We start from the raw sequence: 21,556 nt of genomic DNA on the forward strand, positions 1-21,556 counted from the left end.
GTAATAATACTCTTTGAATTACAATGACCTAAAAAGATATTACATATATCAACCTAATTATTGTATTGAATTATTTGTGAGTAAGTAGTAATAATAATAGTAGTAAAAAAATAGATGAAATTAGAACAGAGACACTTTATTATAACAATAGATTCACTTTCAAACAAAAATAATAAATATAATGTACCAATTAAAAACATATAATATTTGAACTAAATGTCCTAAAAATGTACCCTTACTCTCTATTGACTTAATTGTGGTGTTGACGTTTTTATTTGCTGATAAATAGAGTATTATTTTTACAATAACAATGGAAAAATAAAAAATATCTTTCATTTTGTGTAAATTAATGACTTAAATATTACTGGATGAATTCAAAATGAAAAGCCTAATAGGAAATGAGAAGAAACTTTAAAAACTCAATTAAGGTAATTAGAACATAAAATACAAAAATCAACTATATATCTTATGTGTGTTATCAAGAATCAAGAATGTGAACCTTCCATTTCCCACGGAACATCTGATTCATTAATACTTTATCCTGACTGTTGTAAAATACTTGAACATTTCTCTCACGGAACATTTCTTCCGTACATATTTGTGGTCCATAAATAGGTTACATTTCTTTCTTGTGTTATCCTCACAACTCTCAAGAAAATATCCTTCCTACACAGCTTGAATTGAAGTAACTAATTAAAAATGTTTCCAGAGTGCTTGAAAAGGTTGTTCAGCAGAAGCCAGAAGGTGAAGGGGAGGGTGGTGTTGATGCGTAAGAATGTGCTTGACTTCAACAACTTAACGAGTGTGGTAGGGATTGTTGGCACTAGCAAAAGCCTAATTGGCTCAGCAGTTGATGGTGTTACTTCCTTAATGGGCAAATCTGTGTGTATCCAGTTGATTAGTGCTACCAAGGCTGATGGTTAGCTATCTCTCTCTCATGCATTAATTGTTCACTACTCTAATGGTTACTATATATATAGTCAAGGAAAACTTTTCACTCAAGTGATATTATTTTTTTTTTAATCTCTGTATACATTCTTTTAGCAAAGTACTATTACACATACACGTTAATGCATCAACATGTGATTGATTTTTGTGTTGTTTTTTTCCAACTATTCACTTAGATAAGGTTATCAAATTCAAAAATTTATGTAAATTAATGAGAGTTTCATAAACTTGACTTATAAACTCGTAAAAGTCTACTTGATATAAAAATAATAATAAAATATATATAAATAACATACTAATTAAACATTTCAACAATATAATAAAATAAATCAATAAATCATAAAATTGAGAATATTTAAATAATCAAGTCTAGTAATAATAAATCACTATTAGACAATAATTTACAGATGTTATAGTAGTAGTAGATCATTCTCATCGAGGGTTGATGTTATCATAGAAGAAAAATTTGATATTTTAAAAGTGAGAATTTTATATTTGAGAATAGCACGCTAAATGAAGGTATGTTGAATGTTAAACAAACAAAAAATAATAAAAAATAACTTACATTTTGACCTAATTTTTTTAACTTGTTAATTGGTTGACTTGATAATAAATTCGAGAGTTTATCGAATTTACTTAGAATTTATAAAATTTATCTAGAGTTTACTATAAAAAGAATTTACTCAAGAGTAAACTCGTCGATGAAAAATGGACTCATAAACTACTAAGAGTTAATTCTAGAGTCGAGTTTATTTTAAAACAAAGTTATATGTATAGAGTTATTGAATGAGTCTCATTAAAGGATGGATCGAAGACTACTATCTATTATATATGGAACACGCACACATAGAGCATTACATTCAACAGATCAATAATAATAACAGCTAAGAAACTTACCACCAATATTGTGACAAAACTGCCAAGAAAACAGATAATAATAACAAACTAGTGTTGTGACAAAACCACCAGAAAACGAACTTTTTTTGAAGTTTTAAAATTGTCAAAAAAAGACCACCATATTGAAAACAAAGCCATTTTGGTAATTAGTTGCGAAAAAAATACCACAATATTCATCAATCATCTCTCCTCCAAACTTTAAGTAAACTATGCACTTGAGCTCGTGTCTTGTGTTATATTGACCAATTTGATGTTTTTCTTACTAACTACTATTAACTAAAATTATTTGGTTTTAAAACAATCTACAAGGCACAAGGGACTTTTTGCAAAGATAGTATAGTTATATGTTAAAGTTACGAAACTACTATACTTACAAAATAAATTATTCAAGGATGTAAACTGACTTCTCACTTCTTGAGAGTTGATTTTGCTTTGGTAAAGCCAATTTCTGTAGTTTTTTATTGCCAAAAAAATTGTGGAATTTTAGCATCCTCAAAAAATTGTAAATATCACTAAAAACTGATTTCACAAAAACAAAATCATCTTATGAAAGTCAATTTACATCCTGCATGTATTTCAAGAAGTGAAGTTTGATAATTTCAAAACCAAACTACACTATTTTTTACAGAAGTTGTCATGGAGAAATTTTGACCCACTGGTCATCCTCTGACAGTTTTAAAATTACCAGAAATTATGAATTTTTTGGCGGTTTTTTATCACAGTATTGTATACTATTATCTGTTATTTTCTCATATAGTACCACTGGTTCATTTTCTATAAAAACTGCCACAAATTCACAATAGTTAAAAACAGCTCCATGTTAATAGTTTGTTTCAAAACAAACTAATTTCAGCAAATAGTTGGTAAGAAAAACTAGATTGATCAATATTGTGTCTAATTAACTGTTTTTAACCTAAAATAGAATCGATCACGGCGTTTAAAAAAATGTGTTCACGTTTAAAGAATTATTTCTTAAAAACTACTAAATACCTTTAAATTATTAAAAATTTCACACATAGATGAAAAACAAATGTCAAACATATTTTTTATTAGAATGAATTTTATCCAAGGAAAATATACTAATATAGATATTATAGGTAAACTCTAAGACGTGACCTTATGTATTTGATGAGAAACTGAAATCCTTTAATTTCTGGTTTTTTTCTTGAATAAGATATTGCGGGTATTTTGAGACTAATTAGATCAAAGATCAATGTGCGTGATTATCACTGATTTAAGAAGATCTTAAATATGATGAAAATTAAATATAATTTTTTTAATAAATAGATTGTTCTCTATGAATATAAAATATCTTATACCATTATACTAACTTTTTTGGATTTTTTTTCTAGCCTATTTATTAAAAAAAATTATTCTATGACACACATGTACACATTCAAGCATAAAATCAATTAAATCATACATCTTAATATACTAAAGTTCATACTATTTTAATAATCGTTACAATTTTACATGTCATGCATCATCGATAAATTTAAAAATTTTACATTAATATGATATGTTTTATTACACTGTTACCATTAAACAAATATTGCTAAATCACAGAACAATGTTAAATAATTTTGAATTTTTTGTAGCAAATGGAAATGGGATAGTCGGAAAGAAGGCCTATTTGGAAGGTATTATTGCCTCGATACCAACTTTGGGAGCTGGCCAATCTGCATTTAATATTAATTTTAAATGGGACAGTGACATGGGAATTCCTGGAGCATTTATAATAACAAATCATATGAATGTTGAGTTCTTCCTAGTGAGTTTGACTCTTGAAGACATTCCTAATCAAGGAACCATGCACTTTGTTTGCAACTCATGGGTTTACAACTATGAAGATTACAAACAGAATCGAATTTTCTTTGTCAACGAGGTAAAACTATTTACACCTAGCTAGCAAGTATCCACACACACACATATCATAAAATGAAAACATTACTGTTTTTGAATGTTTGTTTGAAAGCATTTCAAGGTTTTCAATCGTCATATGCACCACTTCAAAGAAATTTGTTTGTCTGTTTTGATACGTCTTGCTAATTTGTTTCTTGCATTAATTGTTATTTTATCTCAAATTATTTAATTAAATTACAATTTTTGCAGTCAATAAACAACAAATGCTATAACTTGGTATGAAAAACTGATTCTCTTTCTTGTGTGAATAGGAGAAAATGACTAACACAATTAACTAATTGGGTAAAATATTCAAATTAAAAGAGTGAAACGAGTTCGAATAACTTTAAGGATAATTTTGAAAATAATATAAATTATATATTAATAAATATAAAGTTATAACCTATATCTACCAACTTTTTAAATTCTTGTAAAATAATTAAAAATGTCTTATAGAGAGACAAAAGTAGTAAATAGTACTCCATTCATTTCAAATATTGATACTTTAGCATTAAAAAAAATTCCATATTAATTATTTTTTTAAAAAGTATTAAAACATCTATTTCTATTTTTCCTTCTAATAAATATTATTTTCTTAAAATACTTAATTATATATTTATTTAAATTAAGAAAGATAATAAGAATATTTTAATAAAAATGGTTCTAAATAAATATTATTGTCTTGAAAAGCTTTTTTTTAATTCGTGTGCAAAAATCATAAATATCAATGAAAATGGAATACAGGAAATAGTGTTGTTGGATTTGCTAGATCTTTTATTTAATAATGAACATTAAATAAATATATTGCAGACATATGTTCCAAGTGAAACACCTGGTCCATTAGTGACATATAGAGAAGCAGAATTGCAGGCTCTAAGAGGAAATGGAACAGGGAAGCGCAAGGAATGGGACAGAGTTTATGATTATGATGTTTACAATGATTTGGGCAATCCTGACAGTGGTGAAAACTTTGCTCGTCCAGTTCTTGGAGGATCTCTCACTCATCCCTACCCTCGTAGGGGAAGAACCGGTAGAAAACCAACAAAGAAAGGTTACACAACCTCTATTTCTTATATATAATCCTAATTTGCTTCAGATTCTTTTATTAACAATATCTAAATAAAAGACTCCAAATTTGATAGGATTAATCAGTGTAATAATGATTTTTAAATTATTAACTAATAAGAAATTGTAAACAGTAAAGATTAAAATTTAATTACAAAATCATGAGTTTTTTTATAAAAAAAAGTCATATATATTACAGTTTTTTTAATAAAGGGAGTGCATTAAATTAAAATTTTAAAAGATTATTTTGATATTAAAAAATTATGAATTTTAAAATATTTTGTAAGGATATAATGATTTTAAGATTTTTTTAAAAGACTTTTATGATTAAATTTTTTTTTGTTTAGATTTTAATCAATTTAAAAAATATAAATTCATAAGATTTGAAAAATCATTATAGATTTTTAATATTTGAAAGTATTTCGTATATTTAAAAAAAATATTTAAAACTATTGTTAAAAATTAATAAATTTTTCTTACCTAACAATTTAAATAATAGTAATCTATTGTTAAAAATATTTCGTATACTTGAATTTATACAAGTAATTTTAAACTTATAACAAATTAATTTTTTTGACATATTTACAAATACAATAGATTACTTTCTCTTCAATTATTAATCATATTAATTATATAAAAAATATATATTACAATATCTATCAATAACATAAATATTTATAATTATCTCTATAATAACGATTTCATCAAATAAAAAATATACTCAACAATTATTTCAAACCTTATTTATATATTTATTTTTTTATACATAAGTTAATTTCTCACGTTTATTAAAATTAGATATTTTTTATATTATATATATATATATATATATATATATATATATATATATATATTTATGTGTGTATAAATACTTAATTTACAATGTTTTAAATTTAAAAAATTGAAAAGATCTCTCATATTATTAAATGATGACACTTCTAATTTGCATGAATATGAGAACATAATCGCTTTATATATTGAGAATTTGTATATCCACATAGGTCAATGTTTTCATCGATGCTTAAGAAATTTTGCCATTTGTAGTTGTTGTTGATATTATTTATAGTATTATTTGATTTTTTTGACAGATTCCAAAAGCGAGAAACCGGGACATGTTTATGTTCCAAGAGATGAAATTTTTGGTCACTTGAAGTCATCTGACTTCCTTAGTTATGGGATAAAATCTTTATCTCGAAGTTTCTTACCTGCAATCAAATCAATATTTGATTTAAAATTCACACCGAATGAGTTTGGTAGCTTTGAAGAAGTACGTGAACTCTGTGAAGGTGGAATTAAGCTGCCTACAGATATACTTAGCAAAATTAGCCCCTTACCAGTGCTCAAGGAAATCTTCCGCACTGATGGTGAAGATAATCTCCTCAAGTTTTCAATACCTCATTTAATTCAAGGTATATTATATATAAAGATTTATATATGGTTTTGAAAGTTTTGCGTACGATATTAATTAATCTAATCGTATATCTAGGGAGAGGATTTTTTTTATGTAAAGATGATAGAACATTAAATTTTAACTATAAATGTATAATCCAAATCTATTGCGTATCATTCTCGGATAAAAATAACCTTCTCATGCATGCGGCGGTGCCAAAAATTTGATGCATTTGTTGAATTATGTTATCCAATCTGACAATTATTGTCTTTATTACTTGGAGCAGTTAATAAATCTGCATGGATGACTGACGATGAATTTGCAAGAGAGATGATTGCTGGTGTAAACCCTTGCGTGATTCGCCTTCTACAAGTAGGTTCCATTGTTATAATCTTAAGTTTCCATGTTAATAACTTTGTATTTGTATCACATTGTTAAGGAAAAATCATTGTCTGACATCTTTGCTCATGATATTCATATTCTTTAATGAATGATAGGAGTTTCCACCACAGAGCAAGCTAGATCCGTCAGTCTACGGTGATCAAACGAGTAAACTGACTGAAGAACACTTGAAGATTAACCTTGAAGGACTAACAGTAGATAAGGCAATGATGAATATATATGTTTCATTCCAATAAAACACTGAGAATTTATGCACATTTCCAAATATATACTCTTTCTATAATACACATTTAATTTATTAAGACTTATAAAATAATGTGAGGCTGTCAACGGGAATTAGATCTACGAGTTAGTCTCACGTAACGTGACGAACTAATGTTCGAATTCCCGTTTAAGAGAGATATCTACATATCTAATGCTTGAAAGTTCTCCAACCAGGATTTGCCTGTGGAGGAAAAACATACATGATTTTGTTAGTCCTGACATAGTTGAGTCCCAGCAAAGAGTGTTTACGGAACATGTTGTTAGCATTTTTCCATTTGCTAAACTATTTTATTAAGCCATATTAATTATCTATTATTTGAATCCATTAATTAAACTTGATATGGTAACATTGAATTTGTGGAACAGGCAATTGAAGGTCAGAGACTATTCATATTAGATCACCATGACGTATTTATGCCATTTTTGACGAGGCTAAACGAATCAAAATCAACAAAGGCTTATGCTACCAGGACAATCCTTTTCTTGAAAGATGATGGAACCTTAAAGCCATTGGCCATTGAATTAAGTTTGCCACATTCAGGTGGACAACACCTTGGTGCCGATAGTAAAGTCATCTTGCCTGCAAACCAAGGCGTTGAAAGTACAATTTGGCTATTGGCTAAGGCTTATGTTGTTGTTAATGATTCCTGCTATCATCAGCTCATAAGCCATTGGTTTGAACTCTTTCACTAAGATCATCACAAACCATATTTTAATAGCTGTATATGAAGTGATCTTAAATTCCTTTTTTTTATTTTTTTATATGCGGTCACAGGCTGAATACTCATGCTGTGATTGAGCCATTTGTCATAGCAACAAACAGGAATCTCAGTGTTCTTCACCCTGTTTATAAGCTTCTATTTCCTCACTATCGTGACACAATGAATATCAATGCACTTGCTCGACAATCACTAATTAATGCTGATGGCATTATAGAGCAATCCTTTTTGGGTGGCAAGTATTCTATGGAGATTTCTTCAGAAGCTTACAAAGCTTGGGTGTTCCCTGACCAAGCATTACCAGCTGATCTTATCAAGAGGTAATCTATGTGAACATGAATTGCGTAAATGGTTTTTGTATCTGACAGCTTTTAAATTACAGTTGCAGTCGCAATTTTCTTGCAATCCTTGCTATTATAGACAAATTGGTTTTGTTGCATTTCAGTTGTAGAGATTCCAATTACTTTATGGTTGAAATCGTGGTCACGGGCCCTTTTTTAAAACCTTGTATCTGACGCATTCCTAGTTCATGCAGGAGTTTTACGAACTTGAAGCATGGAAAGTCACAGGCTTTGTTATCTTGTTTTAAAAAATTCAAATTTTTATTTTGTTAAAATGAGAGCCATGAGTATTGATAGTAAGGCATGTCAAAAACTAACTTTCTTAAAAATTAAAAACATAAAAGTAACATTTCTTAACTGTAAAAACACAATTTCTCTTTGATGACAACCAAGCTATATAAGATAGTTTTGTTATTAATATTTTTTTTTTTTTTTTTGTATCGATTAAGGGGAATGGCTACTGAGGATTCATCTTGTCCCAACGGCCTTCGTCTTGTGATAGAAGACTACCCTTATGCTGTTGATGGACTGGAAATATGGGATGCTATTAAGACATGGGTACAAGAGTATGTTTCCTTGTACTATGCCACAGATGATGCAGTTAAGAAAGACTCTGAACTCCAAGCTTGGTGGAAGGAAGTTGTTGAGAAGGGTCATGGTGACCTGAAAGACAAGCCTTGGTGGCCTAAAATGCAGACTCTTCAAGAGCTTATTCAATCATGTTCTACTATCATATGGATTGCTTCAGCTCTCCATGCAGCTGTTAATTTTGGGCAATACCCTTATGGTGGTTTTATCCTAAACCGTCCAACTCTTAGCAGAAGATTGATCCCGGAAAAAGGAACTCCAGAATATGATGAGATGGTGAAAAGTCATCAAAAGGCTTATTTGAAAACAATTACGCCAAAGTTTCAGACTCTTGTTAACCTTTCAGTGATAGAGATATTGTCAAGGCATGCTTCTGATGAGATCTACCTTGGACAGAGGGACAACAGTCCTAATTGGACCTCTAATTCAAGGGCAATAGAAGCCTTTAAAAAGTTTGGAAAAAAGCTAGCAGAGATTGAGACAAAAATCTCAGAAAGGAACAATGATCCAAATCTTAGAAATCGAACTGGACCAGCCAAATTGCCCTACACTGTGCTTCTTCCTACCAGTAAACCGGGGTTGACTTTTAGAGGAATTCCTAACAGTATCTCTATCTAAAGGAGTGTTTCAATAACTGATGCATACTTATGTGTGTATCATTGTATGAGCTTCATTAAGTAATGTTATTTATTTGTTGGGATAAGTGTGTGCGCAAAACTGAATGTATCTAATTAAGTAATTTATAATTTTAATTTTAATTTGTTATAAGATTATTGTAAATAAAACATCAATAAATATATGTGATGGTTTTTATTAATTTCTCTTTTTTATTTCTTTTTCTTTTCATTATATACACCCCAAAAAGGAGTGTAATTCACTTTAATTTTTCCATTGTTCTATATATTGCTCATTGTAATCTTTGCGCTGCCATGTTGTCTTTAATTAGCAAATTCGGCGAAGGGATACGTACCCAAAGGTCAATGACAGGGATGCCTCCTCGAGCGTTTGAACACATTTGTCTTTAGTTAATAATATAAATTTCTATATTAAAATTAATATAAAAAATTAAACTCTTTTGAAATGCTAATAACTAAATACAAATATACTATTAAAAAAATATGAAATACCTTAAAAGAATTGGTAGATGTCTAGTGATCACTGATCAGCATCTAGATTGAAAGTATGAGATGGAATACCGAGAAATGAAATGATATTTTATTATGTTGCATTAAATAAAATAACAACATAATAGAACAACTTTTGGATTTGCTTGAATATTTTTTTTTATAAATAATTATATGAGAAGAAAATAAAACAAGATAAAATAAATTGAACTTTTTCCCTAGGCTAAAATCAATATATTCACTTCGATTGAAAAGATTTCCATATATCTGAGTTGTCTAAAAGTTATATATAAAATTATTTAAACTTATGAAAAAACTCAGCAGACATCTGATTTTTTTACTTTCTTCTTCTATTAGTGTTTTATGAATAAATTAAATTTATCTAAACAAACCTTTTGATGTGAAATTAAAGTTATCATACTTTTGTAATTCCTGAACCGGGTAAATAAGCATTCAATTGAAAAGTTAACTTGGTGAACAACTTCTATTCACACTCTGAGAGATAGAGCATAACACCATTCAAAATTGTGCATAACACCGTTCAAAATTGTGCTTACAATGCCTCTTGGATTTTAACTAACGGAAACTTTTGCTTCTTACACGAACCAGCTGATAAGGTCGATCGCATCTAAGATCGATGCACCACTCATTTTTGCTTATATGAGCTGATTATTATTCATCATTTCCCCTAGTTATATTTTTTAATGCATTTACTGCATTAGTGTTGCTTTGCTAATAATTTTTTTTTATAATTGCAGTGTATTAAAATTAAACAACTATTTTAGTTTTTCATAAGTTGTACTCAGCCTAGTGCGAGGAACACGTGCATCCTTAGCTTTGAACCTGGAAATGAAAGACGTATAAAACAAAGTTTTATTTAAAGAATTTTGTTAAATGCTGACCTAGTAATATTAAATAAAATATATTTAATTACCTCTTAAAATATTACATGTTTCATAGTTATTTTAAAGAGCATTAAAGATTTTATGTTTTAAACGAATTAATTACTATTTTAAACTTTGAACTTTATTTAAATTTTTATTCGATTCTTTAACTATTTTCTTCAGTTTAATTATTTAACTTATATTTTTATATAAAATTTATCTTTTCATTAACTTTTAATACAACTGAGTTCTTATAGAAAACTAGATTATTTCACCTCCATCTTTCTCTTTCTCTTTCTCTTCTCTCTCCGAGCACCGCCAACAAGCTTTTGTTCATAATTCTCTCACTGTCTTCATAATCATATAGGCTCTAATTAACTTCTTTTATTTTATTAAGACTCTCTCTCTCCTATATTCCTAATATAATCACCGTCTAAACATTCATGCTTTCTGCTAGAAAGACCCACACCAATAACCTTTACCAGTTATACTTCTCCAAATCAAAATTAAGTGTTTATTTAGATTGGTGATGATTTGAATTTACCAAGATTTTTGGAAGCAAATAATAGTTATTTTGGTGGTGAATTCATCTTGATTTTGTGTGTTTGGTCCCTATATTAAAATTAAAAATGTGAATGCATTACACATATAAGAACCAATTATAAAAAATACACTAAGGGGGCAAATTAAAGAATACATGTATAGGAATCAAATTAAAATGTAAGAGTATTAGAGACGACCTCATAACAATAGGAACCAAATCAATAACATTTACACTCATGATTCCTTGGTAGAAAAAAAGAAGAAGAAATACATGGATAATATGATGGGAAAAAAAAAAGATAAATGAAAATAGATGATAGATGAAATAAAAATAAACATATTTGATTTAGCAGGATTAAAAAATAGATAAATAGTTAAATAAAATAAGAAAAAAAAAACCTTATGGTGTCATTTTTTTCTTTCTCATTTTTCTCAGACACTCATTTTTTTTTTCTTGCTTATTTCTTTCTTCTCCATTTTATTGCTCCTTTAATTTACCATAAAAAAGGTTACAGTGACGGGCTTAATAACTTTTTACCATAGGTATAGAAATTAAATCAATAACTTTTTCCCACCTGATTTAGCTTACATGTAGGATATTTTTTTATTTAGAAGATGAAAATCAATATCATCTCAAAGATAAAATAATTAAAACTTATACTTCAAGCTTATTTAAAAGAATATTTACTATCAATCTTTATAAAATAAAGAGAGCCTTATCTGTTCTGTTAATAAAAAACCAACACATGTTAGTAAAAAATCTAACACGTTTAAAGTAAAAGAAATCATATTTACTTTAAATCTCATATAATTGGGCTGACCCTGATAAAAATAGAATATTTTTAAAAATTACAATAAAATATAAAATATATAAGTCCCGCAGAAAAGTATAAAATTTGCTCCAATTTCTCACCTTTCATCCAAAACAAAAGAGAGTCTTAAGGACCTAATGGCGCAAGGCTGATATATATTGCATAGGGTTCTTTAAATAATATTATCCTTGGAAACGGTGCCGGTCATATTAATGCATCAATGCTCAGACCAATTTGACATATTAAAAACATTTCTTGGAGTCCTCGAAGACCAACTGCAACTACAAGCGTGCGGGACTTGTTTATTTTTGGATCGTACTGTATGATTTATATAATTTTTTTGCATTAAAAAATATTTTCTTAGTATTAGATTCAATAAAACTTCATTCTTGTTTTGCACGTGATGGCTTTCCTAATTGTAGGTCTGTGAGTTTTCTAATCGATCTGTGGGCAGTGAGCTAGCCTCTTTTATTTTAAAAATATATATTTGATGTCCTCTAAGATTTTATAACTTATTGTTATAAAATATTGATATAATTGTTAATTGATAATCAATCATTTTAGTCCCAAAAACATATTTCATCATCAGTTTTTTAAAGATGGTTTATCTGTTATTTTAATTCTACCATTAAAAAGCTTTAGTTTAAATTAATGTTTATGCTTACAAGACATGTTACTTACTTATATGGCAAATGATAATGTACATGTATATAATATGTTACATGAATGACAAGATTGACGTGTTCAATTTAAACTTATTTAAAGAAAAAACTAAAAATTTCTAAAAATATTTGAAAATTGAATCAATCCGATATTTTTTGAATTTGTATACGAATAATATTATGATCAATTGGTCCATTTCAATTTCTGGTTTATGTCTTTGGAATCTATCCAAATCGATTTGAATTGCATATGATTGTAAAGTTATGCCATTTAATTTGTTTTTATTTTTAATTAATCACTCTATACAATACTCAAGTATGCATTTTAGTACTGTTATGCCCTTTTATGATTTTATTTTTTCAATAAAAGAAAACTGAAGTAATGAAATGTATACGAAACTAAGCAATTTCTTTCAGAATTGTAGTTTGTTGTTAATAATAAATATGTTTTTTATTCTTACATGCTCAAACAGGCTTTGTTAACCTTATTTGTTGAATTATGCGTTATGCGAAAATAATTAAACATATTATGAATGAACCTTGTGGAGTCGACTCTTTAAAGCTTCCACTCTTTTGATAAATAGTAGGTACTATTAATTAGACAAGTTCTTCTATAAGATATTAATAATATAATTGTTGTCATGTATTTTTTTTTTCTTTTATAAGATATTAATAATATAATTATTGTGTAAATGTCAAATTCAAGCCTTGGATTATGACTCAATTAATTACTAGCAGGTTTTACAATATTGCGTCAATTACAAAAACCAAAATAAATGTAATAAATTGATATAATGATAGCATAAATAAAAATATTGATAATTGAAGTATATCAATAAACAAAAATAATAGTGAAATATTTATTGACAGAAATGAAAGTGTCATAGTCTAAATCTAACACATGTATATATGAAATAATATTATATAAATTTTAAACTTTTTAGTGTTGTAACTTTTTCTAGATTAGACAATTAAACCGTATAGGTGATTGGTTAGATGGTATATCTCTAATATTTCAAGTAAGGTTTCTGACTCTTCTAAAAAAAAGAAGAAGGTTTCTGACTTCAATTTTTGTGTTTGAAAATAATTTTCATAAAGAGAGATAATCTCTTTATATTGTATGGATATAAATTTTTGACACAAACAAAATTGTTTTAAAATTATAATTAACCTCTATTAATTTAATCCTTCAATTAATGCAATTGATCATGACGTTAAGTTATTCTTTTAAAATTTTTGTGATATTAAACAAATCCTTTGAGTGTAAACAGACACAAGAAAAATTAACAAGATTAAACTAATCAATAACTTTATGGATAACATCAATATATGATATAATAAAAAACACCAATAATGTGTTCAAATATATACATCATGTTCCATATGTTTTTAGCAGCCATATATTATAATAATCAACCTTGGCTGCAACTTGAGGTAAAAGCATGTTCAAAGTTACATCTCTTAATTTCCATCTATAAATAAACCTACTTTGCATCGTTACAACTCACAAATCACAATACAAAGCGTCTCTTACGTACTTGCCAAAGAGGAACAAAAGTGTTTGAGTGTTGATAGCATCATCAAGAAGAAGTTGTAAAGATGTTAGGGCTATTTGACAAGAGCCACAAGATCAAGGGCACTGTGGTGTTGATGCCCAAAAGTGTCTTGGACATTAACGACTTGAATTCAGTCAAAAATGGCGGAGTTGGTGGCGTTGTCTCTGGTATCTTTGGCGCCGTCGCCGACGTAACCGGCCAAATAGTTGATACTGCAACTGCCATCTTTTCCCGGAACGTCTCCTTCAAGTTGATCAGTGCTACCTCCACTGATGGTTTGTTTCTTATCTCTTCCCATTGTTTCTCTCTGCCATGCTTAGTTGCTTACACTTTTTTTTTTTGAAGATATTTCTAACCCATCACTACTCTTAAAATATAAATTAAAGAATTAAGAAGTCAAATCAAACATATTTTTAGAATTCTAATCTTTTAAAAATAAAAATAATTTTTAAAAAATAAAAACAGGAAATGAAAACAGAAAATGAAAATACAAACTAAATACACCCTTAATTATCCTTAAAAGCTAAAAGAATAAATAATGTATAGTGTAACTGTCATCATCCGGTTAGAAAGTAAGCGCATTAAATTTCAATGAGATTATTTACTTTTATATTTTGTTAAAATTCATAAAAATTAATTATAGTAATTTTTTACTATACATTAAACTTTCTTTTCCGTAAATTTTTCACTATTTTAAAAAGTTATAATTTTTAAATTTAATTTGATCATTTTATCCTAAATATAAATTGTTTGTTTCTACTCATTTATTTGAGTTACATATCTTTTTATAAGTTTAAATTGAGTTTAATTTCCATTCATTATCAATGTAAATATTTTTTCTTGTTGAAAATTTATTTAGATATAACTTTTAAAATGATTATTATTAAATTTAATAGAATTTTCATGATTGGATAATAATATGAAAGAATTTATATTCTTCAATTCATTTTTTTGTCTTTTATTTAAATTTAAAAATATTCATAGATATTTGTCAATTCTATGCATATATACAAGTTTCCCATGTAACGTTTTTTTTTTCTTTTCATGATCAGGACAGCTTTCTGTCAATAGTTTATAAATTATGTATAAAATTATTTATGCATGTATCACTTTTTAAATATTATTGTTTGCTCAAAGACACTCATCTTTTTTCATTTTCTTTTTGGTTTTATTTGTATGTTTTTCTGTAGCAAAGGGAAATGGGAAAGTTGGAAACGAAACCTTTTTGGAGAAGCATCTTCCGACGCTACCAACCTTGGGAGATAGAAGGGATGCATACGATATTCATTTCGAATGGGATGCTAACTTTGGAATTCCAGGAGCATTTTACATCAGAAACTACACCTATGATGAGTTCTTCCTTGTCAGTGTCACTCTTGAGGACATTCCAAATCATGGAACCATTCACTTCGTCTGTAACTCATGGGTTTACAACTTTAAAGACTACGACAAAAAGGATCGTATTTTCTTTGCCAATAAGGTAAGTGTAGCTCCATTATTTATTTATATATGTAGTCTTAATCATTTTTTAAATGAGAAAATTATTTCATGAAATTAAATGTATTGTAGACATATCTTCCAAGTGCAACACCGGGTCCATTAGTTAAGTATAGAGAAGAAGAGTTGAAGATTTTAAGAGGAGATGGAACGGGAGAGCGCAAGGAACATGAAAGGATCTATGATTATGATGTCTACAATGATTTGGGTAATCCAGATGAAGATGTAAAGCTTGCTCGTCCAGTTCTTGGAGGCTCCAGCACCTATCCTTATCCTCGTAGGGTTAGAACTGGTAGAAAAGCCACCAAGAAAGGTTAGACTTTGTCTTTTCTTTTATCATGTTGTGATTACTTAATTTAATAAGGAAATTGATACAGGGGACCAAGTTGTTGGTCGAAATCTTTTGAATAAAACAAATAATATTACAATGTGGTTGGTAAGAAGAGAAAGAGAAGAAATATATTTTAATGGGGGAAAAGAATAAGAAGGAGAGGTCTCATTGTTTATAGTTTAGTCAAGAGAAAGAAGAGACATTGGTATAATTTGAACAAGAGAAATATATGGTATACCTTATTCGGTTTATAAAGAAAAATAAGAGAAAAATCACCTTATTTGATTTGTAAAGGAGAAAAAAATAATATAGTTTTTATATTTTTATAAACTATAATAAAATAATGAAAAGATGAATAAAATTTTAAGAAACTTTCGTCTTCACAATTTAAAATTTAATTATAATCACTTTTCTTCTTTTTCAAAATTTCTTAATATTTGAGGATTTAAATCGTAAAGGAAATTAAAAAGAAAAGTCATGTATTATTATTTGTGTGATTTTGTGATATAGACTTGACAAAAAGTAACTTTTTTTGTGTGGTTTATTTTTTGGGTACGCAATTTGACATGTTCTTCTGAATTTTTTTGCTGATATTTCTGCTAATATTATGAACTATTCGATTCTTAACAGATCCTAAAAGCGAGAGACCAGCAAGCGAGCTTTACATGCCAAGAGATGAAAAATTCGGTCACTTGAAGTCATCAGATTTCCTCACATATGGAATAAAATCATTATCTCAAAAGCTCTTACCTTCGCTCGAAAACGTTTTTGATTCAGACCTCACATGGAATGAGTTTGATAGCTTTGAAGAAGTAAGAGACCTGTATGAAGGTGGAATTAAGGTTCCAACAGTTGTTCTTAGCGACATTAGCCCCATACCAATCTTCAAGGAAATCTTTCGCACTGATGGTGAAAGTGTCCTTCAATTTCCACCACCTCATGTAGTCCAAGGTACCTTAATTAGAATTTAATACTCACGCACTAGTTAATTAACAGCTTAAAGCAAATTTTATATTATCAATTAATTAAAAATCACTTTTAATATAATTTTTAAAATAATTATTAATAAAGTCAACAAATTAAAACTCATCATACATATTGATTTGTGATCATATAAAATTATTATACTATCAATGTTAACCTATTTCTTTCAAAATAATTAATCTCATTTGATAATTAATTATTTTCTTTTATGGTTTGAGCAGTTACTAAATCTGCATGGATGACCGATGACGAATTTGCAAGAGAGATGATTGCAGGTGTAAACCCAAATGTAATTCGTCTTCTTAAAGTAAGTCCAAAATCCAAATATTTTATTGTTAATTAATCAGTGAATAATGCTAAAGTGTTTATAATATATTGCCCCCTATCTGACTATTGGACATTTTTTCTCATTTTTAATACTGGCAGGAGTTCCCCCCACAAAGCAAGCTGGATCCCTCTCTCTATGGTGATCAATCTAGTACAATAACAAAAGAACATTTGGAGATTAACATGGATGGGGTAACAGTAGAAGAGGTAATGATATACATGCGTGCTAGCTCCACTATAAAATGCATATTAACTTTTTATTAGCCATAATGATTTTTTCTATATTCCCTACAACAACTTATTCTTTTGAGGAAAATATAAATTTCGACATGACTGGAAACATATGGGGTACATCATATATAGCTGATGCAACTACACGGATCACATGAATTAATATACTAAACAGAAAAAATTAAGCAAGGGTTGAATGAAAAAAAGTGTTAAATACATTAAATATGTTAGAGATGATAATATAATATTGAAGTGATATTGTTTGTGATTCAAATTAAGCTATGAAACAAAGTGATCACTGAATTTAATTTTTTGGAACAGGCACTTAATGGTCAGAGATTATTCATATTAGATTATCAAGACGCATTCATGCCATATTTGACAAGGATAAACGCACTACCTTCTGCAAAGGCTTATGCCACAAGGACAATCCTGCTCTTGAAAGATGATGGGACTTTGAAGCCACTTGCTATCGAATTGAGCAAGCCACATCCAAGTGGAGATAATTTGGGTGCCGAGAGCAAAGTGGTCTTGCCTGCAGACCAAGGTGTTGAAAGCACAATTTGGCTATTGGCCAAGGCTCATGTTATTGTAAATGACTCGGGCTATCATCAACTCATGAGCCACTGGTATGAACTTTATTTGCTAGCCAGCAACATTTGTAAACATGCTTACTATTATTAATTACTATTTTTAAATGCTTGAGCTTAATAATTATATCTGTACTGTAAATGTAAATTTTCTATCAATAAAGAATAATCAATATTATATCACCTTTAAAGTAGTTATTATAATACTGAACAAACTTACATATGTGAAGGTTTATGATTCAATCTGTTGAGCAAAAGTTTAATACTATAAGTGTATACATTGTTTATTCTAATTGTTTTTTTATACTTGGGGTTACAGGTTAAATACTCATGCAGTGACAGAGCCCTTCATCATAGCAACAAACAGGCGTCTCAGTGTGCTTCACCCCATTTATAAACTTCTTTATCCTCACTATCGTGACACCATAAATATCAATGGACTTGCTAGGAATGCCCTAATTAATGCTGGTGGCGTTATAGAGGAATCATTTTTGCCTGGACGGTATTCTATCGAGATGTCTTCAGCTGTTTACAAGAATTGGGTTTTCACTGACCAAGCATTACCGGTCGATCTCATCAAGAGGTAATCTTACTGAATATAAAATTACTATAAGAAAAAGATAAAAATAATGTATGCCCTTATAATTCATCAAATCATAAATTTTTATTATCTTAAAAGTTATGTCTATTATAATTTTTTATTGGTTGACAGTGTAAAATAAATGTTGAAAGAAAAGTAAATATAGGATTTTAAGTTAAAAGCATTTAAGATTTGAAATGTAATGTGGCTTATAATAGAAGCATGAACTTGTTCAATCGTGGGACTAAAAAAATAGAAATATACCATTCTAATGAAGGCATAAATTGAGAGAGGCTAGCTTGTTGAATTTGTCAATAACATTTTATTTTGTGCTTTATTCAGAGGAATGGCAGTTGAGGATCCATCCTCTCCCCATGGCCTTCGTCTTGCGGTAGAGGACTACCCATATGCTGTTGATGGACTAGAAATATGGGATGCTATTAAGTCATGGGTCCAAGAGTATGTTTCCTTGTATTACCCAACAGATTTGGCAATTCAACAAGATACTGAACTCCAAGCATGGTGGAAGGAAGTTGTTGAGAAGGGTCATGGTGACTTAAAAGACAAGCCTTGGTGGCCTAAAATGCAGACTCGTCAAGAGCTTATTCAATCATGTTCTACTATCATATGGATTGCTTCAGCTCTCCATGCAGCTGTTAATTTTGGACAATACCCTTATGGTGGTTTTATCCTAAACCGTCCAACTCTTAGCAGAAGATGGATTCCAGAACCAGGAACCAAAGAATATGATGAGATGGTGGAGAGTCCCCAAACGGCTTATTTGAGAACCATTACACCGAAGCGCCAAACCATTATTGATCTTACGGTGATAGAGATATTGTCAAGGCATGCTTCTGATGAGATCTACCTTGGGGAGAGAGACAATCCTAATTGGACATCTGATTCAAAGGCATTAGAAGCATTCAAAAAGTTTGGAAGCAAGCTGGCAGAAATTGAGGGAAAAATCACAGCGAGAAACAAGGATTCAAATAAGAAAAATCGCTATGGACCAGTTCAGCTGCCATACACATTGCTCCTTCCTACAAGTGAGGAAGGGTTGACTTTCAGAGGAATTCCCAACAGTATCTCTATCTAAGGAGTGTGTGGTTACCTTTTGGATCAATCTACTTTCTAGTAACACAAATAATGCTTGTCAGTGTATGTGTGGTTATTTTGTGTATATTTGTACCAGTGTATATTTGGAATTATGTGCTCTTGATTTGAATCTTTAACTCACTTTATTTGTATTTAGTTCGTGTTATGCTTGATATATAGATTTTTTTTTTTTTTTTACTGATAGCACAAATCTTTGAGTATTAATAACGTACATAAGATAAATATATCTTTTTTCTTAATACAATTTATTTTATATACTATGATCAATTAAAATTTAAATCTTAAATCACTTAATTAAAAACACAACTTATTATAGAAAAGTAGAATTAAGTAGATACGTTTATTTCAGTTTGCTGATGAAAGCACAACTAGAAAAAAAAAATGCAAAATAGCCACTGAATATTGAAACACCAAATATTTCAGTTGTTAGCAACAAACAATTTGCTATTTTTAGTTCAGTGTTTTCTATGTAGTGAAGTAATCCTGTTCAGGTTATCTAGAATTATTATGGCAGAAAATTCTTTATGCATGTAACTCATCATATTTACATAATAATATATCTATGATAATATATGACTCTCTTAAGTTTGAAAACTGTATTTATTTCTTGAAAGAAAAATATTTTTAAGATAATAAATAAATTTTCACTAAATAATTCTATTAACAAATAAATGTTTAAAAGTAAAATATAAAATTCATTTTTGATTGTTAGTTTTTTTTGTCAAACAAACAAGTTTATAATTTTTAACTTAATTAAGAATAACAAATAAATATTTAAAAGTGAAATATAAAATTTATTTTTGATTGTAAATTCTTTTTAATCAAATAAATAAATTTATAATTTTTAAGGTAATAAAAAATTATTTAACACTTAAATATAAATTACGATAATAATTTTGATAAACATATTCATTTTAGTTATAATAAAATTATAATTCATAAGATAATAGAATAACTTTTTGATAAAAGTATTTTTGATTTAATAATTAGTTTGAAGACCTGTTTAGATAAACTTGTGCATAAGCACTCATGAGAGAAAAAAAAATGAAATAATTTTATCTACATACTAAAAATAGCTTATATGTATGAATTATAAATATTTTTTTAGAGAAAACTTATATGAGAAAAATTTTATAAATTAATTTACACAAAAGTTAATTTTTTTCTCCTAAAAAAACTTGTCCAAAGTTATAAAGAATACTAAACACTTAAGTTGGATCTACAGCATAAATAGACTTTGTGCTAAAATATAATATAAATTTAAAGTTGGTAAGCATCAGGTATATTATGTGATTATTTTCAAAATTTAAGTGAAATACACTGGTAGTGTAAAATGAAAGTTCAAATTTTACATTAATATCTAATTTTAGATTATAATTAAAATTTATTAATTATTTTAAAAGTCATATTTTGTCTTAAATAGAGATGATTTGTTTTATATATTTAAGACTCAACTTTGATAAATCGTTTTTTAAAAGTAAGTGTGTTAATTTAATTTGGATTACAATTTAAAAAATTGAGTTCAACTTAAGTTTAGTTAAACGTAGATTTCGTATAATTTTATAAACTTAAGTTTAATTAAAAATTTGGATAATATTAACTGAAAATACTTTCAAATGTATAATTTTATAAAGTTAAGTTTAATTAAGCTAGAACAAGTTCAGACCATCCATGTGCTGGGTGGTATAATTAATTACTATATAAAATATGTATGTATTTTATAATGTGATATTAATATTATTTAATTACGAGAAAAAGTTACTTTAAATTTTATTATGTTATTCAATTATAATTGATTATGTA

At 28.2% G+C, this 21,556-nt stretch overlaps 1 protein-coding gene across 1 annotated transcript; it reads left to right on the forward strand.

Annotated features, from left to right (window-relative positions):
• Positions 1 to 684: 684 nt before the first annotated feature.
• LOC114423939 lies at positions 685 to 19,930 on the forward strand. The gene is made up of 18 exons (XM_028390841.1): positions 685 to 919; positions 3,444 to 3,730; positions 4,558 to 4,798; positions 5,901 to 6,221; positions 6,489 to 6,574; positions 6,700 to 6,807; positions 7,235 to 7,542; positions 7,644 to 7,907; positions 8,378 to 9,131; positions 14,117 to 14,372; positions 15,288 to 15,577; positions 15,667 to 15,907; positions 16,556 to 16,876; positions 17,131 to 17,216; positions 17,336 to 17,443; positions 17,789 to 18,096; positions 18,377 to 18,640; positions 18,980 to 19,930. Exons 1-18 carry the CDS (start codon positions 700 to 702, stop codon positions 19,731 to 19,733), a joined length of 5,217 nt encoding a protein of 1,738 aa, XP_028246642.1. The 5' UTR covers positions 685 to 699; the 3' UTR covers positions 19,734 to 19,930.
• Positions 19,931 to 21,556: the final 1,626 nt, after the last annotated feature.

This window comes from Glycine soja, chromosome 8 (genome assembly GCF_004193775.1).
Source record: "Glycine soja cultivar W05 chromosome 8, ASM419377v2, whole genome shotgun sequence".
NCBI lineage: Eukaryota > Viridiplantae > Streptophyta > Magnoliopsida > Fabales > Fabaceae > Glycine > Glycine soja.